Source organism: Pomacea canaliculata, linkage group LG5 (assembly GCF_003073045.1).
Source record: "Pomacea canaliculata isolate SZHN2017 linkage group LG5, ASM307304v1, whole genome shotgun sequence".
In the NCBI taxonomy this organism is placed as follows: domain Eukaryota; kingdom Metazoa; phylum Mollusca; class Gastropoda; order Architaenioglossa; family Ampullariidae; genus Pomacea; species Pomacea canaliculata.
This window is the reverse complement of record NC_037594.1, coordinates 18,591,523-18,612,460: the sequence shown is the minus strand read 5'-3', so window position 1 is coordinate 18,612,460 and position 20,938 is coordinate 18,591,523. Positions and strand designations below refer to the sequence as shown.

At 37.5% G+C, this 20,938-nt stretch overlaps 3 protein-coding genes across 9 annotated transcripts; all 3 read left to right on the top strand.

Annotated features, from left to right (window-relative positions):
* The first annotated feature begins 303 nt into the window (after positions 1-303).
* On the top strand, positions 304-6,978 carry LOC112563669 (alpha-aminoadipic semialdehyde synthase, mitochondrial-like). Its single transcript, XM_025237891.1, has 12 exons — positions 304-528; positions 1,136-1,265; positions 1,704-1,814; positions 2,358-2,466; positions 2,913-2,989; positions 3,164-3,227; positions 3,833-4,006; positions 4,482-4,577; positions 5,160-5,269; positions 5,534-5,622; positions 5,877-6,071; positions 6,403-6,978. The coding sequence occupies exons 1-12, from the start codon at positions 444-446 to the stop codon at positions 6,516-6,518; spliced, it is 1,356 nt and encodes a 451-aa protein (XP_025093676.1). The 5' UTR covers positions 304-443; the 3' UTR covers positions 6,519-6,978.
* Positions 6,979-7,700: 722 nt separating this feature from the next.
* On the top strand, positions 7,701-11,763 carry LOC112564052 (very low-density lipoprotein receptor-like). Its single transcript, XM_025238619.1, has 8 exons — positions 7,701-7,719; positions 8,007-8,072; positions 8,412-8,525; positions 8,884-9,000; positions 9,618-9,734; positions 10,690-10,809; positions 10,910-11,020; positions 11,544-11,763. The coding sequence occupies exons 1-8, from the start codon at positions 7,701-7,703 to the stop codon at positions 11,747-11,749; spliced, it is 870 nt and encodes a 289-aa protein (XP_025094404.1). The 3' UTR covers positions 11,750-11,763.
* Positions 11,764-12,808: 1,045 nt separating this feature from the next.
* Positions 12,809-20,850, top strand: LOC112563671 (alpha-aminoadipic semialdehyde synthase, mitochondrial-like). 7 transcript variants are annotated; one of them, XM_025237899.1, is made up of 12 exons: positions 12,809-12,890; positions 13,947-14,132; positions 14,476-14,586; positions 15,935-16,043; positions 16,496-16,572; positions 16,772-16,835; positions 17,396-17,569; positions 17,870-17,965; positions 18,731-18,841; positions 19,117-19,205; positions 19,642-19,836; positions 20,167-20,850. In XM_025237899.1, exons 2-9 carry the CDS (start codon positions 14,122-14,124, stop codon positions 18,809-18,811), a joined length of 723 nt encoding a protein of 240 aa, XP_025093684.1. In that variant the 5' UTR covers positions 12,809-12,890; positions 13,947-14,121; the 3' UTR covers positions 18,812-18,841; positions 19,117-19,205; positions 19,642-19,836; positions 20,167-20,850. The 7 variants fall into 7 exon arrangements, with proteins under 7 accessions (XP_025093684.1, XP_025093680.1, XP_025093681.1 ...); XM_025237895.1 differs by having other exon boundaries at positions 12,818-13,015; positions 13,947-14,076; XM_025237896.1 differs by having other exon boundaries at positions 12,818-13,015; positions 13,947-14,076; positions 19,117-19,251.
* Positions 20,851-20,938: the final 88 nt, after the last annotated feature.

Below are 20,938 nucleotides of genomic sequence, written 5' to 3'. Positions count from 1 at the left end.
TCATTATGTTAGGCTCGCCAAGACTAACAGCGGAACTTCGACGGCAGACGGACAGCAGTCCACCTGTACACGTCTGTGGTTAGATCGAGGTGGGATCGGATAGTATGTTAAAAAAACTCAACAACTACCCCATATAAAAAGTCTACATGACAGGTTATAATGAAATACAACCCTTGTCAGGAAAGTCCTTGTAAGAAAACGCCATAAGTATTTAGCTGAGAAGACGCAGAAGATTTATGTGATCAGTGGATACCCGACGGCCATTAATCCACTGACATGGGACATCACTCTTGTGTACGTTACGATGTCCCCCCTCCCTCCCTTTGGTGGTCTGAGTGAGAGAAAAAAAATAATAAAAAAATAAAAAGCCTGCGTTTGTGTGTGTGTTTGTCTCATGATAAGACCGTTCGGTAACACTGTTTTTTCACTGGACGTCTATCAGCATGGCTGTGTTGATTTTAGGAGCTGGTCGTGTCTCAGGCCCTGTATTTGAATATTTTCACAGGAAAGGCATTTCATTTTCTGTAGGTTAGTGTTTTTAATTACTTCTTATGCAAATATGCCATTGACTATAACTTTTGTATGCTTGAACATCTCGTGAGAGCTATAGGGACTGGCTTTAATTGTCGCTAGATATAATTGACATTTTAAAATACTTTGTATGATTTTTTTTTATATTTTGAATTAGTGGGATCGAATAATAAAATATGTTCAGAATTGTAATAACATCAGCATCCTGATTTCTTTGCCTCGGTCCGGCATACCATATGCTTATGGTCTATTACTTGACCAAACCATGACAGTGAGTGGCTTTCGGGGTCCCTGTAGGTTACCAATATATGGTTCTCTGCAGTGGACATAAATATGAGCTTCACATTCAGTCAATGAAAATAGTTTTATAGGTGAAAAGTATTGAGAACTTTATATATACAGATTTCCCATTATCACTCCTCTTCAAATGTTCAAATTCATTAATAGATTGTGGATTAAGAAAAAAAGAGCCATATTTTATAAGAAAACAGGGGAATTACGTCTCATTGTACTTTTGGCACTTTAAGATGAGTGATTTAAATTATATCTTTTTTATAGCCATTATACTATGTGTATGGTATTTGAAATAAACTCACAATTTCAGTTTCAGCTATTCAAAAGGAGCTCAACTCTGTAAAGAGCAGTTATGCGAGTGCACAGTGCTACAATCTGAATTTACCCAAAGATGTTGCACAGCTACCTTCCCTGATTGCACTACACAAAGTGGTATTACAGTAAGTGCTTTATTCAAGAAGCTCATATGAAGAATATGAAATACAATTAACTTGCTATAATGTGTAACCAATGAGCTTCAAAAATGTTTTTTTTTAATTAAAAAAGTGTAAATTAAGAAAAATGATCACACAATTTTGGTGTCATATTTTGGGTGTAAAATTCCTTACATTGCATAATTATTTTCGGTAAGAAAAAAACTTATTTAAATATTAGCTTCTTTCTCTTAAATATTTTAAACATTTGAAACTACAATATATTGTCTTACATCTTTCCAACAACTTCAGTTTATTGATCTATATGCATTTAAAGGGGACTATCTCGTGTACAGTTGTTGAAAATAATCCAGTGACAAAATGATCAAGCTTGTTCTTCCTCCTGTTTAACAGTAAAAACTGTGTCCATTAGTGCATTACTAAAATATTTTTCCTCTGTTCAAGTCTTTTGCCAGCTGACTTACTGCCTCTTGTCGCTCAGTCCTGCCTTGAGGCCAGATGCTCTCTGGTGTCTTGTAGCTATTTGCCAGAAGGGGTTCAAGAGCTACATCAAAGGTAAACAGGGTTAGCAGGATCTACATGTATAGTTCAATTTTGTGGATTTAGTACCAATTTTGGAAAAATAAGCATGTGAAGGCCAGAGTCTGTATGCAGACATTTGTATATGCATAAACACAAATGCAGATATACATATGGCTGTATGACTCATAAAAATAGGAATGAAGAAATTTGAAATCTTCAAAATAATAGTGTTAAGTTTTGATTTCCCATTCCCACTTCTCCCAAAACAAAAATATACAAAGTATGTGGGCAGTGTTAAGAGCTAAATCTATGAAAGTACAGAAGCTAACAATTTCTATCTAGATGTTGATTGTGAAAATTTAGAAATATATCTAACCTAAGGTGATGAGTACTACCTATGATAGAAAACTGGTATAGTCTGCTAACAGACTTGAAAAAAAACTCATGGTAAATTATCCCCATATAGTTAACTGTATCACATTGTATCAACTGTATACTGGAAAGTTTATAATTTTAGACAGACATTTCTTATATATATAAGATTCTGTCTTTTGAGTATGCTTTCTGCTATCTAAGGGTGGTAGATGCTGGCATCATATTTCTGTGTGAATGTGGTCTTGACCCTGGGATCGATCACATGCTGGCCAAGCAAGCAATACAAGATGTCAAGGACAGAGGGGGAGAGGTAAGGTCAGCAGATCCTGCTAGTATTTCCTGAACATTTCTGCACACCTCTGAACTGCGAAGTGGTAATTTTAATAATTTGATTTTAAGAATCTTGTCAGCTGCTGCATCCATGATGTCTCCTTCAATTACTTTTACACACTTGATATAGAATAGAGCTAATAATATGCAGTCTTTTGCTGGAACACCCATGTTTCATCTGACATTGGATGTCTCCAAGAACTGTTTCACTCCAAACAAAATAATTATTCTATTTTTTAACAATGCATAGACACAGAGGCCTGCACACAGATGCACATACAGTCTGCTTTATGCACTCACACACTTTAACACCAATGTATGCACAGTCTAGATGTTTAGAGATACGTACATTCAAATTTTTCATGTGAGAGTGTTTGCAAGTTTCTCTCTCATTGTTTGCGTCCTTTTGTTTTCTGTTTTCTTTAGGTAACCTCATTTATCTCATGGTGTGGTGGGCTACCTGCCCCTGAGTGTAGCAATAATGTTCTGAAGTATAAATTCAGGTTCGTTCAAAATATTAAATATTGAAATAAAATATACATCCTATAATTATCATTTGAGTACATGACCTACATCAGTACTTATAAAAAAAAAAATAAACATAAAGATCTCTGATGTGACAGTAATAAATTAAGACTATCAGGTTTAATAATAGAATAATGTTCTTGTTGTTGCAGCTGGCACCCAAAGGGAGCGCTTAAGTTATACCAGCGCAGTGCTGGATACCTGGAAAATGGAAAGGTCACATTGTCTTTGCATGCTTGCATATCTGGTTTCTTGTCGAAATGATAGATAATAAAACATGAGAAGATATTTTATTTCTTAGCTATAAAACTTTCGGAAGTTTTAAAGAATTTCTATAATTTTGTGAATCTAAAAACTGCTAACATTAACAGCATAAGTGCAAGACCACAACAGTTGTAATCTCTTATCGTGAAATATCTTCAGAACATACATTATAAAGGGAAATATTCCAGTCACTACTAGATTTTTATATTAACTTTGAGTAGCATTAGTGCTGTGTTGAAGAATCAAACATTAAAATACCTTATCTGTTCTTCTTCATACAGTAAACATTTGTGAGTAAAATTGAATCACAGACACTTAGCTTCTTTTAGTAGGAAAACTTTAAAGAAGGATCCCATCAGAACCTAGGTACCTAGACACAAAGTTTAGAGAGATTGTGTGTGTGCGTACTATGTAAAAGTGTTTTATGACTAGTTACATGTGTGCTTCCCATTATTTGTGCAAGTTTAGGATGCACGTTTTTTTTCACAGCCTTTAAAGAATGAAATCTAAGCCAGAGTATTTTGTAAAACAAAATTAGTTCTGACATTTTGTTACAGGTCATTCATGTTTCAGGTGAAGATGTATTATATAAGGCTCATCCTATAGACTTGGATGCAATCCTCCCCGGTATAAAGTTTGAAGGTTTTCCTAATAAATTTCTCTATCGATATTTGTCTGCTTATGGACTACAGTCTTGCAAGAATTTTGCACGTGGAACTGTACGATATGAGGTATTTTTTTTTTAAATTTAAACTAGTAAAAATGTTAGTAAACCCTTTCAAAATCCGTTTGTTTTCATAAATCCAAGCAATCTTTAAGTTCTGTACAGAGGTCTGTCTTTAAACAATGTAACATAGAGATGAATGCCAAACAAAGTGAATGAGATGTTAAACTGTAAGACCAGAACCAGCTGAGACTTATTGCTAAGATTGTAACTTGTAATTGCAAACACACACACTTGTCTACACGGTTTATGTAGGCATGGATAAAGTTGCCTGCCTTTGCTTGGCTGTTTCCCAATTTTCCTGCATGCAATAATCTGAGACTGCAATTATACATCTTCAGCGAGTTTTTTATCTGTACCTGTGTACGTGAATGCCAACTGCTAAAGCAAATGTTTTATATATATATATAGAAGTGATCTCTGTCATTGTGTAACAACTGTGTAGAGGCCTGAATTTACTGCTCTTATGTCCTCCTCTGCAGGGATTTAGCAACGCCATGCTTGCCTTGGTGCAGACTGACTTGTTTAGTGACATCGCGGTTCCTCAGCTTCAACCTGATGCTCCAGATATCACATGGGTAGTTTCCTCTTGCTGTCATTGTTGGTCATCACTTGCTTTATGCTGTATACTTGTAGCTTATGCTTACTACTGTTTGTTTCTGTTAAGCTATACACAACCAGGAAAACAGATGCAGAGACGAAACTTAGTGATGGACACATTAGGAATAAATCTCAGAAGTGAGGTCTCTGTAGATGCCATGGTTAAAAGCACAGAGCTTATTTACAACAGAGTGCTCTGTACATGCTTTAATATTCCTTTAAAATGAGATTTATTTTGAAAACTGATGGACAGCATTAGTTAAATCCACTTACACAGTGAACTGATATGGTACTTATCCTGTATTTAAAGGAGGGAAAAACAAAGGGAATTTGAGGTACATGAGTCACTTGACACCAGACCAGAATACCTATACAGTGCAATGTTACTTCTCCTGCACTTGAAATATAAGAGAAAGGGGGTGGGGGCATTATTGTGCTGCAGGTTATACAAAAAAAATAAAAACCTTCGTTGCTATGTCTGTTTTTATAGCCTTTGTATTAAACACTTTATCTTACTGTTCATGGCACCTAACGGCTCATCTGTCCTTTTCATTCACCAGAGGGAATTTCTCAGCTGGCTAGCAAGAGGGTCATATGATGACAAAGAACTGGAAAGTGTACTGCTTTCAAGAGTGGGCAACTCTCACAGCAGGCTGGACACTCTGAAAGAGTGAGCAATACAGCTAAAGAAGAAATGTACTGTTGTTTACGAGTAAAATCATGAACATTTTTAGTGCAGCAGATTAAGTGATTAATTAGTTTACTAGGAATAAACCAAACTTCAGTGAAATGTTTTTTAATTGACTATGGTAGTTATTATATTTCCCTTGAAAGTGCTTTCTGCACCCTTGAGAAAAGACAACTTGTAGCATTCATTGAGTTTTTTTTTTTTTTTGGTTTGCTTTGCCTTGTTTGTCATTTTTTTTATCTATAGGTTGGGTCTGTTGTCGGACACAAAAGTTGACAAGAAAGGAACACCAATTGATACTCTATGTCATTATCTACAGCAGAAGTTGAGTTATGGTGAGGTTACTGCAAAGAATAAGGAAAACTATTTTTGCTGTCCTATTGTATGCAAAGTTTGAATAATGATGAGACTGACCCTAAATCAGTGGAAAAATTCATACTCTTCTTTTACTACCAGAAATTATAGAATGTATATGATCTGATCATCTATACTCAGGCAAGTTTTGAATGGCTACAGTAACAAAATTCCACAGATTTGTTAGAGCACTGAATACTATTATCTCATTTTCTCGTGGATTGTTTCCTTGCAGCTCCAGGTGAGCGAGATATGGTGATCATGGTTAATGAGCTACAGAGTGAGTTTCCACGACAGTCTGATTCTGCCCACCAACAACAGGAAGTAACAACTGTGAGTCTCTTGGAATATGGAGACATTGATGGCCACTCTGCCATGGCTAAAACTGTGGGGTATCCTTCAGCTCTTGCTGTAGAAATGATTCTGAATGGTAAGAAAGCATTGCACAAAGAAATAGAGATTGTGTGCAAGTGCATAGACATCAATATAACTTCTATGGAACTATGAGGTTTTGCTTGCCACCTTTGCATCATAAATTTATTTTGCTAATGCAAAATGTTAAAGGCATACTGAAAATTATGCTTTTTTATAAATAACTTTTGGATTATTTTGCCTTGTTCTCACAGGTGATTCCACAGTAGCCAAGTCTGAATATCTAGACTTGAAAAATTAGCATAAGATGAGTTGTTATGAACAGGAAAACTCTCTTTTAATTAAACATATCATTAATTATCCCTTAAGTATACTTTGTGTTACTGCAGGTGAGATTCATGCAAAAGGGGTAATAATACCCACCATGGAGGATGTCTACAAGCCTGTTTTGTCCAGATTGCAGCAGCTAGGGATCATGGCAAAAGTATCCACTTCCTCAAAGTAAATGAAACTAAAATGATTTGACATTACTTGCAGCTTAGCCTGTAATTTCTCATTTTCAGGAAAAAAATGCAATCAGATTTTCTTTTTAATTTCCATTACTCAGTGCATTGATTTGGGTTTTCTTTAACTCCCCAGTAAAGGCTTAAAAATATAGAAATTTCATCCCATTGTGTCAGTGCATATATTTTAACAGACAGCAGCTACCACTGATTTCTTGCATATTTTTGTGTTTTAAATTCCTTAAATGCAACACTTTTGATATGTCTCCCATATATGTCATACAGTACACACACCAGCCTTTTTGTGCGATGCAGAAAGTATTACAATTGCATTCAAATTTGCAATTACATGTATTATGAGAACAGTTTGTTGAAACAAGGAAGTTATTTTATTGATTTCCAGAATCTTGCATATCTTTATTTAAGGACCAGTCTGAATAAAAGTGTGCTATCATTATTGTCTTCCTTTGGTTGCTTTGTTTTATTAAAATTGAATGCAGTCTCATTCTATAATTGTGTATTGTATATGATGTGCATTTCATTGTTAAGTTTAAGTTTGTTTTATGCTATCCATTCTCTGACGTCACTGAGACACTAATAACATTCGCTTGAAGGTAATTGTATGTGTGCATTGTTCAAACAAATAAGCTGGCAAGTGTTCTGAAACTTTTGCACAGATTGAGCAACTGTCATAACCTTTAATCATTTTATAGTGTTCCAGAAATAGCCACAGCCTAAGTTTACAGAGTACATTAAAAGGCTAAAACATTATATATAAAACTTTTTCATGAATTGTACAGACAAAACAAAATTGCTTAAAATCTGGTAAAGAGTAGGATCAGTTTGAATCTCGTCTATTATCATGTCTGTTCAAGTGGGAAAAAGCTGAACGTTTTACAGGATGTTGTGTTTAATAAGAGAAAATATACAGGGGACTCTCCTCCTCAATTTACATCAACTCGACACCAGTGTCAGCTGATGCAATCATATGGTTGGACATTGCTCATATAGCCATCTTGATGTTTATCACTAAAATATATCACTAATCCAACACCACCGATTACTTGAGTTCAAATCCTAACAATGACCGCCACTTTCCTGTCCCTCGCTGACGTCACACAGCAGCCACAGCCTTTACTATACCTTTAAGTGTATACTGGGATCAGTCATCTTCATCAAACAGGATGACATCAAAAGTTGCAAGTTATCGTCTACTAGGGTATCGATCTTCTCGATTGCTATATAACATATCATACAAACTAATGATACACATATAAAATCATCAGATATACTTCTCTAATCACGAACGGGCAAAAATCAGGCCAAGAAATCTAGGACTTTATATTTTAAAAATAATGGTCTGTAGAGTTCCTAAAGATAACTGTCCAGAGCTGCAAAAGTATTATCTGCATATTGCATTCGTTCTTGGGGGGTGAAGAAGCAGTCATGGTGAAGCTACCAATTATCCTGATGGTACTAACTGTTTACAGTGGTAGCAGTGCAGGGCAAAATTCCTCGTCAAGCCAGAGAGCGCATTTTCGCCGCCAAACGTCAAGGTACGTGGCATTTTATGTGATGTTTACATTATTACTACGATTGGGATACAAGCAAGGTGACCGATTTGGTAAAAAAAAAAAAAAAGCCATGTGCACCAAGAACTCATCAATTTTCTGGGTGGTCCAGTGATCTATAAAGTGACGATCGGTTGTCCTGAGTTCAGATTTCGTCTTGGGCACTCTATTCTTTCTGTGCACGTGTCACCTGTTTACAAGACTAGTGCTTTCTATACAACCTTAGTTGCTGGCTAGGATAATCCTTTATTTTCTTCTCTGTGATAGGCTATCAAAATGTTTACCTTGATCCTTTTTTTTAAATTTTATTTCTATGCTTTTCAGATACAACATGCCGGCAAACCCAGTTCCAGTGCGCTAACGGGATATGCATTGCGCTACGATGGAAGTGCGACAACGACAATGATTGTGGGGATGATTCCGATGAAGAAAATTGTCGTTCGTGTTTTTTCATTGTTATTTTTGGGTATTAATCAGAAGGGTTTGTAGTGCACGGATAGACCTAGTTAAGCAAATGCTTCCAATCTCAGTTTTTCAATACTACAACGATATCCCTCTCTTGGTCTGCGTCTGGAGCTGAAAAATGTCGGTATTGTGTGTGTGTGTGTCTTGAACGGAAATATTATTAATTCTCACAGAATTGTAACGTCTTTATTTTTACTGCACAGCTCTTAGCTATATGTGCGCTGATGGTAAGTTAGTTTTACTTATCGTCCTACTAGTCTGTAATTTTAATGCCAGTCTAAGAATATCCAACGCTTAATGACAATTCTCACCACCTCCCCTAACATTTCAGCCTCCGAATGTGTTGGTGAACACGTGTTCAAGTGTCATAACGCCCGTTGCATCCCCTTGGATTTTCAGTGCGATGGTGACAACGACTGCCATGATAACTCCGACGAAACAGGCTGTGGTGAGGGATTCAACAGTTTTGTTTATTTGTTTCAGAATCACTCTTCTTTCTTTTGCCTCTGTAGCTACTATAAGCTATATATCGCTGAAACCTACCTGTATATAATGCATGCTTATTATAACTATTTGCAGGCTGGTGTTTGTTGTGTTAGGTTACTTTTACTTTTTTTACATATCACATGATACATAACATGCGACAGCTCAGTGCTTTTCCTGGTGAGCAGGGGTGGAGGAAGGGGAGGGGTTAAAAGCGGGTGCACAGCCCCAGACAAGCCTCGAACCAAGAACCTTCTGCTCTCCGATCAAGCGCAAGAGAGGTTGCCCTGCTGACCTGATGCGCACTAAAAGTATAGAACAAACCCCGCCTGTCCTGACCTCGTGCCTCGATGGTTACAATTTATGATGCCTCAGTTTGCAATTAAAGCCAAGGAATTAGGCTTTTTGTCTGTAGTCGCCATGTGCGATTATTATCTTTTTTCTGTGAAGTGACCGAGCGACCACCATGCACCACATGTGCCTTTTTGTGCATGTCGAGGGCTGGGCCTGCGTTTTTTCTTTCTTTCTTTTTTGCCACTAAGCATGTTTCAGCTGATGATGATCCTGTCATGTTACACGCAGAAAAGAGGGTGTGTCCACCCGGCGAGGTGGCGTGTAACAATTTCGTCTGCATCAAGGACACCTGGGTGTGCGACGGCAACAACGACTGTGGGGATTTTTCTGACGAGCTTCACTGCAGTAAGTTCTCCACAAAATGCCACTATGTCTTTCTTCTCTTTATCTTTCTGACTCAGCAAACTGCAATTCATTCCTGACCCTCTATGCCCCTTCACTAAATTTAAACAGCCCTATGCATGCGTGCATTTCACTTCTTCCAGCTGCATTAAGGCCTCCTTAATTAGAGATGGTGGGTGGGTGCGTGGGATTGGTTTTTTTACGCCGAATCAGCAACTAAGACTATCTCACGACAATGCAGCCAGTCCTGTAATCATTAACTCCGCGTTTCCCAACCTTTTACTTATGACCCCCAGAAAAAAAAGGGTACGTCCTTCGCCCCCCCCCCCACCTCCTTAGCCAACTAGAGGGTCTGAGGGACTTGGAAGGTGAAAAGACGTCTCTAAATTTAATAATTTAATTTTTCAAACATTGGCAATAATGTTTTCACTTGATCAATACTCAAATATGGACCCCCTGTCACTCATTCAATTAAGAAAGACTTTCGCAGAGTCTTAACCCGGTTCTGGAATTTCCTTTTCATGTTCAAATATATTAACCACGCTTAGCCGAACCAAGTTTGCTAGCAAAATTAGCAACATAAGTGTATGCGTGATCTGAGTATAATTTCATTTTACAATGCAAGCTAATTTCACTAATACCGATATGAGATATGAGAAACTTTATAAAAATAAAAAAAAACTGCCCTCGCGCCCCACAGGTTGAGAACCTCGGCCTTTAACTGGACACGTTGTCGGTTGAGTGGCTATGTTTGGCACATTTTTTTTTCTTTCATAACACGGACATAAAATCTTTGTCAAACATAGTCACCTACTTCACAATATGTGGTGGGTCGTGAAGGCCTTAATGTTAAGATTCTAAAATCGACATTTAAGCACTACTCTGCAATTGTGGCCTGCAGCTACCTCGATCAACTAGGAGATTGCGGAAGTTACGTCAGAATCTATTTTTACTGCAGGCGGCACGTGCAGCTCTGAACATTTCCGGTGCGCCGACGGCTCTCGTTGCATCGACGCTGGCTGGAGGTGCGACGGCGACGATGATTGCAGCGATGCAAGCGACGAACTGACTGCCTGTGGTAGGTAATAAGCAACACATTAAGTGTCTGTCGTCCCACTCACCTCACGTTTCCAGGTGACGCGTTCTGCTCTGACTCGCCTGATATTTTGTCCCCATAGAGTGCAACGCGACCACCCACTTCCGGTGCCAGAACGGACGCTGCATTCCACGACGCTGGAAGTGTGACCGTTACAACGACTGTGGCGATGCTTCTGACGAAACTGGCTGTCGTAAGTGTCATGCAGCACGCGCACACACACGCACACACGGTCTCTAAACCTAAACAACGACGCTAAATCTGATTAAACGTCTTTGGGCAAACTCAGTCCATTGGGGATACGATCTGTAAACTCTCCATCCGAGCTGATCTTTAAAAAAATGTTAATGAGCGTTCTTATCTCATTCCCTTTAAATGCCTCTTTGATGCACTCGCTTTCTAAAATTTACGCTTAATTTTATGTTAGGAAAGGAAACACGACTTCTCTCTCAGCCATGTTGCCAGTATCCCCACTGATCATAACCTTGCCTTACACATCTCACTGAGGTTTCCCTTCTTCATTTTAGCTCTGTATCGTTTCTGGGTTTTTGTAATTGATTTAAACATATTGGATTTATTAGACGGCTCGAGAGTGCACAAAATAACACCTTCAGTAAATGATTCAGAAACGTGTCACATCCGTGAACACTATACTCAGCATCACGCTCAAATAAGTCCAGAATCCAATGACATGCCTTTTTTTTTTCTTTTTTCAGCAACACTACATCCAAGTCAGTGTTATGATGTGTTCTTGACATCAGAATGCGCGCTGCTGAACAGCACCTACCCACCCATCTGTCTGGATCACGTGATGAGCTACAAGTTTTGTCGCAACTTTTGCGGACATTGCGAGGGCAGCGCAGACGACCTGACCTGGCCTTTTCGTGGTCCTCTGCTAGGACTGGGGTTCTTGCGTCCTTGAACTCTCCCATGCGGTCTTCACCTGTGCCACTCAAAATCTGATGACATTTACTTATTACCTGTGTTTGCAACTGTCAACATTTTTTTTTAATGACATTAACATTTCTTTCTTTCGGTTAACTTTCAAATCATTTGTGTGTGTGTGGACTACGGTTGTGCCATGACTGTTACCCCCATGCTCATGTCCCCAGACCCAGTATCTGTATTTGATGAGAAACATTGTAACACCAGGTGTGTGACACAAAGGCAGCCAAAATATATTTAGCTGCAGATAGCTCGTCTTACTCGATGTCAGAAAGTGAAAGTGTACCTTACCTGTGTTATATCACTGCATACTACCTGGTCTATTAATAAATGTGCATTATCTCTGTCTTAGAGTGGGAAAGCAATGGCTGAGGAGAGAAATGTAACTAGAAACATTGATCATTTCTGAAGACTGTTACAGTTAAATTTACATCTCAAAACCGCCCCAATAGATAAAAAGGGAATATTTAACATTTCCAGAAAAAGTATTCGTACTTATCTGGAAAGTACAGCTTCTGAAACCAGATGTTCTGTGACATAATTCTACATCTTGAAATGTAGATCCATAGTTCAAGTACAAATTGTAGTCTATATTAAAACCTTACCTCTGGCTTAAATCTCTTTTTAAATTTGTTGTTATTGATAAAGTCTTTATATCCAATCTTACCAGATCATTGTACCAGCTCAGATGTACTAAAAATCAGATATATTAATAAATGTTCACCATGACCCCCTTCTCACGTTGTTTACATCTGCCTTCTATTGGGAATTTCCCATTTTTTGTAGGGGGGATGGGCATTTCTTTCAAATCTATGTGAATTTACACATAAAGCAAGAACTGTACTGCATTGTTAGCTCAACACATACATTACAAAGTGTAATTCATTTCTGTCATTCTAACGCATTTATGAACACGAAATAAATCACAGCCACGTCCTTCCATCGGTTCATTACAGCATGAATCTGTAGCCCTTTACGCATCCGTGATTAAAAGTAACAAAGGGTACATCATACCCTTGCCCCCCTCTGTTGTAATAGCATCGACCGTTCTATGACGTAGCCCGGCCGTGACCCTACAAGAAAGTTGTGTCTGGCTGTTAGTCTCACAAAACTGTTCGGTAAAACTGTTTTTTTCACTTTAGCTGGGCGTCTATCACTATGGCTGTGTTGATTTTAGGAGCTGGTCGTGTCTCAGGCCCTGTATTTGAATATTTTCACAAGAAAGGCATTCCGTTTTCTGTCGGTCAGTAAAAAAAAATACTCAACATTATTTTGTAAACAATGTTTATAACTTTGTTTACTGCGATGTGCTTGAACATTTTATGAGAGTTGGACCCCGGCTTTTCTCCTGCCGCGTATACCGTAATTTTTTTTTTAATCTATTGGGCACACCAGTATGTATATTAGCTGCACGCACTTTAAATTTTTATAAATCTCAACTTTTTTCCACAAATAATTAGCCGCACAGATTTATAAGCCGCAAATATTTACAACTTGAAAGCTGCATCGTCATCATTTCGCTTCCAGCATGGTGAGGGCGAGGGCTTCAGCAGCTGATCTGGATGCTTCAACTGCAGTATACGGTGTTGATTTTAAAGTGTGAACTGTTAACAGTGTAACAACGTAAACAGATAATTAACACTTCAACATGGAGCTCATCGAAAAATTAATCGGAATCAGAAAAATCAGGAAAAATCCACAAACAGTTATAAGCCCAATATATATCGCTATTTAAGCCACAGGGTTTAAAGCTGGTGTAAAAAGAAAAAGTCGGGACTTATGATCAGAAATGTATGGTAATTGACATTTTAAAATACTGCATTTATTATATCATTATTTCAAATGATCGAGTGGGATCGAATAATTAAATACGTTTTGCTTTGTATAGCATCCTTGTCTCTTTGCGTTCCCTGCTCCAGCGGACCATCGACTTGTGCTGCATTCAGTCAATGAAAAATAGATATGAAAATATATAACTGTTTGGTTTTACGGGTGTAAAATGCTGATTATTAGTGGGAGAATAACTTTATACAAACAGATTTCCCATTATCACTCCTCTTCAAATGTCCAAACTCCTTAATTGTGGATTGAGAAAAGAGTCACATTTTGTAACAAAAACAGTGCAATCATGTCTCATCGTATGTTATGTACTTTAAATAAATTTACAATTTCAGTTTCAGCTATTCAAAAGGAGCTTAACGCTGTAAAGAGCAGATATGCAAGTGCACAGTGCTACAATCTGAATTTACCCAAGGATGTTGCACAGCTGCCTTCCCTGATTGCACAACACAAAGTAGTATTAGAGTAAGTTCTTTAATGCAGAAGCTCATGTGAAGAATATGGAATACAATGTGGATGGAGTAAGCATCAACAAAGTTTTTTTTAATAATTAAAAAGTGTAAATTTAAAATAGTGCACACACCTTTGTTGACATCTTGGGTGTAAGGCTTCTTATTAAATTGTACTTCAAATATTAGCTTCTTTGTCTTAAATATGTTACACATTTAATGGTAACTACAATATTGTCCAAGTCTTACATCTTTCCAACAACTTCAGTTTATAGATCTGAATGCATTTAAGGGGAACTATCTTCATGTACAGTTGAAAATAATGCAGTGACATAATGAGCCTTTTCTTCCTCCAGCTTAACAGTAAACACTGTGTCCATTAGTGCTTTACTTAATTATTTTTCCTGTGTTCAAGTATTCTGCCAGCTGGCTTACTGCCTCTTGTCGCTCATACCTGCCTTGAGGTCAGATGCTCTATGGTGTCTTGTAATGATGTGCCAGAAGAGATTCAAGAGCTACATCACAGGTAAAAAGGGTTAACAGCATCTACATGTAGTTTTTTGTGGTTGTATTGCTAGCTTTAGGAAAAATAAGCATGTGAGGGCCAGAGTAACTTTGTGTACAGACATTTGGATGGGACATGCACATGCATAAACACTTATGAAAATGTACATATGGCTGTTCAACTATAAATCTGAGAACAAAGAAATTTAATAGTGGTAAACTTTTGACTTCCCCTAACCCCTTCTCTCAAAAAAAAAAAAGTATATACTGTGTGGGCAGTGTTAAGAGCTAAATCTATCGAAGCTAGCAATTTGCATCTAGACATACATTGTATCCAATCTTGTAGGTTACCCTAAGGTTATGAGTACTACCTATGACAGAAAACTGATAATGGATTTGGAAAAAAAACCTCTTGGTAAATTATCCTTAAATGATATTAGTCTCCTATCTCACTGGCAACAACATGCACAAACCAATCTGAATAAGCTAACAGAGAACGCAGAGAAAACTGACTAAGTGATGAGAATCAACAACAAGCAGGAGCTGCCAATCCAACATCAAGGAGAAAACATCCTGGAAACAGACTGCTTCACGTATTTTGGGAGCATTGTCAACAAGGACGGTGGAGCGGATGATGACATCAAAAGCCACATCAACAAGGCCAGGCATGATTTCAATAACCTACCCCTCATCTGGAACTCCCAAGCATTATCCTTCAGCAGTAAGACCCGCATCTTCAACACCAAAGTGAAGGCAGTCCTCCTGTATGGTTCTGAAACCTGGAGAGTAACAAATAACAAGCTCCAGGCCTTTACCAACCGATGCCTACAGCATATTCTGGGAATAAGATAGCCTGAAAAGATCTCCAACAACAGCCTGTGGAAAAGAACCAACCAGAATGCCACTAGCCAAGACATCAAAAAATGCAAATGGCACTGGATGGGACACACCCTGTGCAAACCAGCTGACATCATTGCCAAGCAGGCATTTTACTGGAATCCTCAGGGGATGAGGAGAGTTGGGAGACCAAAGCAGACTTGGAAAAGAACAGTAGAGAGCGAGGCAAAGGACATAGGAATCACAAAGACCCAAAACTGGGTCTGCTGGCAAGGTATTGTTGCGGCCCTATGTTCCTCGAGGAGCAACAAGGACTGAACTAAATTATCCCCATATTGTAACTGTATCAAAAATGGAAAGTATATAATTTTGAACAGACATTTCTTATGTATAAAATTCTGGCTTTTGATTATAAATACAAAAATGTTCTTAAACAATTTGCACTAACCAAAATAAAGGAAGCAGTTGATGTACTAGAATTTCTGCAACACAGTTCTAGATAACTGAGTAGGACTTTGTTTCTTCCATTTAAGGGTGGTAGATGTTGGCATCACATTTCTGTGTGAATGTGGTCTTGACCCTGGGATCGACCACATGCTGGCCAAGCAAGCAGTACAAGATGTCAAGGACAGAGGGGGACAGGTAAGGTCAGCAGATCCTGCTAGCATTACCTGAACATTTCTGCACACCTGTTAACTGCAGTGGTAATTTTATTCCTTTGATTTCTTAACTGATTATTTTGACAATCTTGTCAGCTGCTGCATCCATGAAGTCTCCTTCAATTACCTTTACACACTTTGTATGGAACTAGCTGACAATTTGCAGTCTTTTGCTGGGACACTCAGGTTTTATCTGACATGGGATGTCTCCGAGAACTGTTTCACTCCAAAAGTAAAATTATTATCCTCCTGTTTTTGAAAATGCATGGACTCGGAGGCCTGTACACAGATACACATACAGTCTGCTTTATGCACTCACACACTTTAACAGCACCAATGTGTGCACAGTTTAGAGGTTTAGAGGATACATGTGTTCAAATGTGAGAGTGTTTGCAAGTTCCTCTCTTATTATTTGTGTCTTTTTGTTTTCTTTAGGTAACCTCATTTACCTCATGGTGTGGTGGGCTACCTGCTCCTGAGTGCAGCAATAATGTTCTGAAGTATAAATTCAGGTTTGTTCAAAACATTAAATATTGAAATAAAATATACATCATATAATTATCATTTGGGTACATGACCTACATCAGTATATATAAAAAAAACATAAACATAAAAATCTCTGATTGACAGTAATAAATTAAGACTATCAGGTTTAATAATAAAATTATATAGTCAAAGCATTTAGTAACATAAATCATGTTCTTGTTGCAGCTGGTATCCAAAGTTAGCACTTCAGATATGCCATCAAAGTGCTGGATACTTGGAAAATGAAAAGGTCAGATCATCTTTGCATGCTTGCATATCTGTCTTCTTGTAGATAATAAAACAAGGAAAGATATCTTGTTTCTCAGCCATAAGCCTTTTGAAAGGTTTAGAGAATTTTTAGTTTTGTAAATTAAAAAAAAAAGGACTAACATTTTCAGCATCTTCAGAGCATGCATTATAAAGGGAAATATTCCAGAATCTACTAGCTTTTTATATAAATGTTTGCTAGCATTTGTGCTATGTTCAAGAATACAAACATTAAAATACTTAATTTGTTCTTCTTCATACAGTAAACACTTATGAGTAAAATTGAATCACAGACACTTAGATTATTTTCTGTTAATAGGAAAACTTTGAAGAAGGTGCGCATCAGAGCCTAGGTACCTAGACACACAAAGTTTAGACAAGAGAATGTGTGTGTGTGCATGCTATGTAAAAGTGTTTTATCAGTGGTAGCATTTGTGCTTCCCATTAATTGTGCAAGTTTAGGACACACGTTTTTTTCACAGCCTTTGAAATTTAAGCCAGAGTATTTTGTAAAACAAAAATAGTTCTGACATTTTGTTACAGGTCATTCTTGTTTCAGGTGAAGATGTATTATATAAGGCTCATCCTATAGACTTGGATGCAGTCCTCCCCGGTATAAAGTTTGAAGGTTTTCCTAATAAATTTCTCTATCAATATTTGTCTGCTTATGGACTACAATCTTGCAAGAATTTTGCACGTGGAACTGTACGATATGAGGTATTTCTTTTAAAATTTAAACATTTATTAGGAAAATGTTAAAAGTACTGTACAAAGGATGCCTTTAAACAATGTAACATTAAGGTGAATGCCAAACAAGGTGAATGAGATGCAAAACTGTAATCTTGGACACTGGAAGACATCTTCAGCTTAGGTTCTATATATGTACCTGTATACATGCATGAGCACTGCTAAAGCAAATGTTTTATATGTATATACATGTCCACAAGTCATCGCTCTCATTCTGTAACACCTGTGTACATGTGTGACTTCAACTGCTCTCATGTCTTACTCTGGCAGGGATTTAGCAATGCCATGCTTGCCTTGATACAGACTGACTTGTTTAATGACATCGCAGTTCCTCAGCTTCAACCCGATGCTCCAGACATCACATGGGTAGTCCTCTTGCTGTCATTGCTGGTCATCACTTGCTTTAGCTTTCTCTTGCCATTGTTTGTTTGTGTTAAATTTTACTCAACTAGGAAAACAGATGTAGAAACAAAGCTTAGCGATAGGCACACTAGAATTAAGTCTCAAAAGTGATATCACTTTAGATGTGATGGTTAATAGCATATAGAGCTTGTTTACAATCAATGTCAAGTACCTCATTATAAATATATATAAATAATAAATCAATTTCAGATTTAAGACTTCCTTTAAAATGATATCCACTTTCTTCCTTTACAAACTGATGGACAGCATTACTTAAATCTACTTAAACAGTGAAGTGATATGGTGCTTCTCCTGTAATTCAAAGTAGGGAAAAGCAAAGGGGATTAGAGGCCGTTACATGAGTCACTTGAGAGTGGACCAGAACCCCTGTTCCTAGCAGTGGTACTTCTCCTGAACTTAAAATAAGAGAAAGGGGAGAATAATCGCTCATGCTGGGGCGAGCAGGATATAAAAAAAAAATTTTAAACCTATGGTGCTAAGTCACCCTCTCCAAGGTCACTTGCCCAGCCCAAACACCTGGCCAAGGGGCAGGGAAACACAGTTCTGTCGGCAGTACATGTTGTCTTAGGCAAACATTCCTGCTACCATGTATTATTTGCACTTTCAGATGAGTGATTTAAGTTATATATATTTTCACAACCTTTATATTAAACACTTTATCTTACTGTTCATGGCACCAAAGTCTCATCTGTCCTTTTCATTCACCAGAGGGAATTTCTCAGCTGGCTAGCAAGAGGGTCATATGATGACAAAGAACTCGGAAAGTGTACTGCTTTCAAGAGTGGATAACTCTCAGAGCAGGCTGGACACACTGAAAGAGTGAGCAATACAGCTGAACAAGAAATGTACTGTTGTTTATGAGTAAAATCACGAACAGTTTTAGTGCAGGAGATTAAGTAATTAGTTTACTAGGAATAAACCAAACTTCAGTGAAATGTTTTTTATTAACTATGGTAGTTTTTATATTTCCCTAGAAAGTGACTTTACACCCTTGAGAATGGATAATTTGTAGCATTCTTTGAGATTTTTCTTTCTCTGAGGTTTTGTTGGGTTTTTTTAGGTTTGTTTTGCCTTGTTTGTCTTCTTATCTATAGGTTGGGTCTTTTGTCAGACACAAAAGTTGACAAGAGAGGGACTCCAATTGATACTCTATGTCATTATCTACTGCAAAAGTTGAATTATGGTGAGGTTACTGCAAAGAATAAGGAAAACTACTTTGTTGTCCAATGGTATGCAAAGTTTGAGTGATGATGAGACTGACCCTAAATCAGTGGAAAATTCAAACTTCTTTTTTTTTTTTTTAAACCAGAAGATTTGTATGTGATCTGATCACCCATACTTAAATATTGCTGTGAAGGATTGTAAAAGGGTTGAATATTGAAGTCGTAGTATTGTAAAAGTATTCCTAGAAAGGCTAAGTTACAATCAGTGAATAGGGATTTTTCCTGGTATTAGAGCAAAATCATCTATGCTAGAATATGAAACACCTTACACACACACATATATACATGCATACACATAGGCAGGTTTTGAGTGGCTACTGGAAAATTAAAATGCCACAGATTTGTTATAGTACTGAATGCTTGCATCTCATTTTCTTGTGGATCGTTTCCTTGCAGCTCCAGGTGAGCGAGATATGGTGATCATGGTTCATGAGCTACAGAGTGAGTTTCCACAACAGTCTGATTCTGCCCAGCAACAACAGGAAGTAACAACTGTGAGTCTCTTGGAATATGGAGACATTGATGGCCACTCTGCCATGGCTAAAACTGTGGGGTATCCTTCAGCTCTTGCTGTAGAAATGATTCTGAATGGTAAGAAAGCATTGCACAAAGAAAAAGATATTGTGTGCAGTGCATAGACATCAATATAACTTCTATGGAACTATGAGGTTTTGCTTGCCACCTTTGCATCATAAATTTATTTTGCTAATGCAAAATGTTAAAGGCATGCTGAGAATTCTTATGCTTTTTTTTTATTTTTAATGAGTAAGTTTTGGAGTATTTTGCCGCCTCCTCACAACTAATTCCTAGGTAGTCTGAATATCTAGACTTGAAAAATTAGCACGATATCGATTGTTGTGAACAGAAGAACCATTTTTTAATATATCTTTTATGTCTCTAATTTTGCTTGTTTAACCGCAGGTGAGATTCATACAAAAGGGGTAATAATACCCACCATGGAGGATGTCTACAAGCCTGTTTTGTCCAGACTGCAGCAGCTAGGGATCGTGGCAAAAGTATCCACTTCCTTAAAGTAAAAGAAGTTAAAATGATTTGACATTGCTTACAGCTTAGCCTGTAATTTCTCATTTGTAAGGCAAAATGCAATCAGACTTAAAAATTCCCATTATTCAGTGCATGGATTTGGCTTTTCTTTAACTACTCAGAAAAAGGATTTGTACTTATTTGGAAAATACAGCTTCTGAAAGCATAATTCAAAACCTTAAAATGTAGATACATAGTCAAATAAAAATTGTAGCATGTATTATAACCTTATTACTGGCTTAAAACTGCTTAAATGTGTTGTTATAGTCTTTGAATGCAATCTTATCAGGTCAGCTCAGTGCACCCACCCCACATCTCCACTTGCACTTTTGTTTTTGCTAAGTTCTATATTTGCATTTAAGTGAATGTATGGATTGATCAGATGATAGATGTGTTGACTTTTTTCAATTTACCTTGTACTTTTGATTGCATAAACTGATTGGATGAACAAAAGTGTTTGAGGGGTTTTTTTTGGTAAATGCCATAAGCCATTGGGAGGAGGAGGTAGCTATGTATATAATTATTGTTATTGTAGAACAATAAACTGGAAGCATAAAGCCAGTTTTGTATGTTAGATGCCATTATTTTAGAGCAAATGTTCTTTGGAAACTAATGTCAGAAGAACAGACTGGATTGCATGGAGGAGTGT

What these genes read in the sequence shown, in the direction of transcription:
- LOC112563669 (XM_025237891.1), top strand. Translation starts at nt 444, where the DNA reads ATGGCTGTGTTGATTTTAGGAGCTGGTCGTGTCTCAGGCCCTGTATTT. An exon ending in AGGCATTTCATTTTCTGTAG is followed by an intron (nt 529 to 1,135) that starts GTTAGTGTTTTT and finishes TCACAATTTCAG; the next exon opens with TTTCAGCTATTCAAAAGGAG. An exon ending in AGGCTGGACACTCTGAAAGA is followed by an intron (nt 5,270 to 5,533) that starts GTGAGCAATACA and finishes TTTTATCTATAG; the next exon opens with GTTGGGTCTGTTGTCGGACA.
- LOC112564052 (XM_025238619.1), top strand. An exon ending in TTTCGCCGCCAAACGTCAAG is followed by an intron (nt 8,073 to 8,411) that starts GTACGTGGCATT and finishes TATGCTTTTCAG; the next exon opens with ATACAACATGCCGGCAAACC. An exon ending in CGACGAACTGACTGCCTGTG is followed by an intron (nt 10,810 to 10,909) that starts GTAGGTAATAAG and finishes TTGTCCCCATAG; the next exon opens with AGTGCAACGCGACCACCCAC.
- LOC112563671 (XM_025237895.1), top strand. Translation starts at nt 12,931, where the DNA reads ATGGCTGTGTTGATTTTAGGAGCTGGTCGTGTCTCAGGCCCTGTATTT. An exon ending in GTTCTGAAGTATAAATTCAG is followed by an intron (nt 16,573 to 16,771) that starts GTTTGTTCAAAA and finishes TTCTTGTTGCAG; the next exon opens with CTGGTATCCAAAGTTAGCAC. An exon ending in GTGGAACTGTACGATATGAG is followed by an intron (nt 17,570 to 17,869) that starts GTATTTCTTTTA and finishes TTACTCTGGCAG; the next exon opens with GGATTTAGCAATGCCATGCT.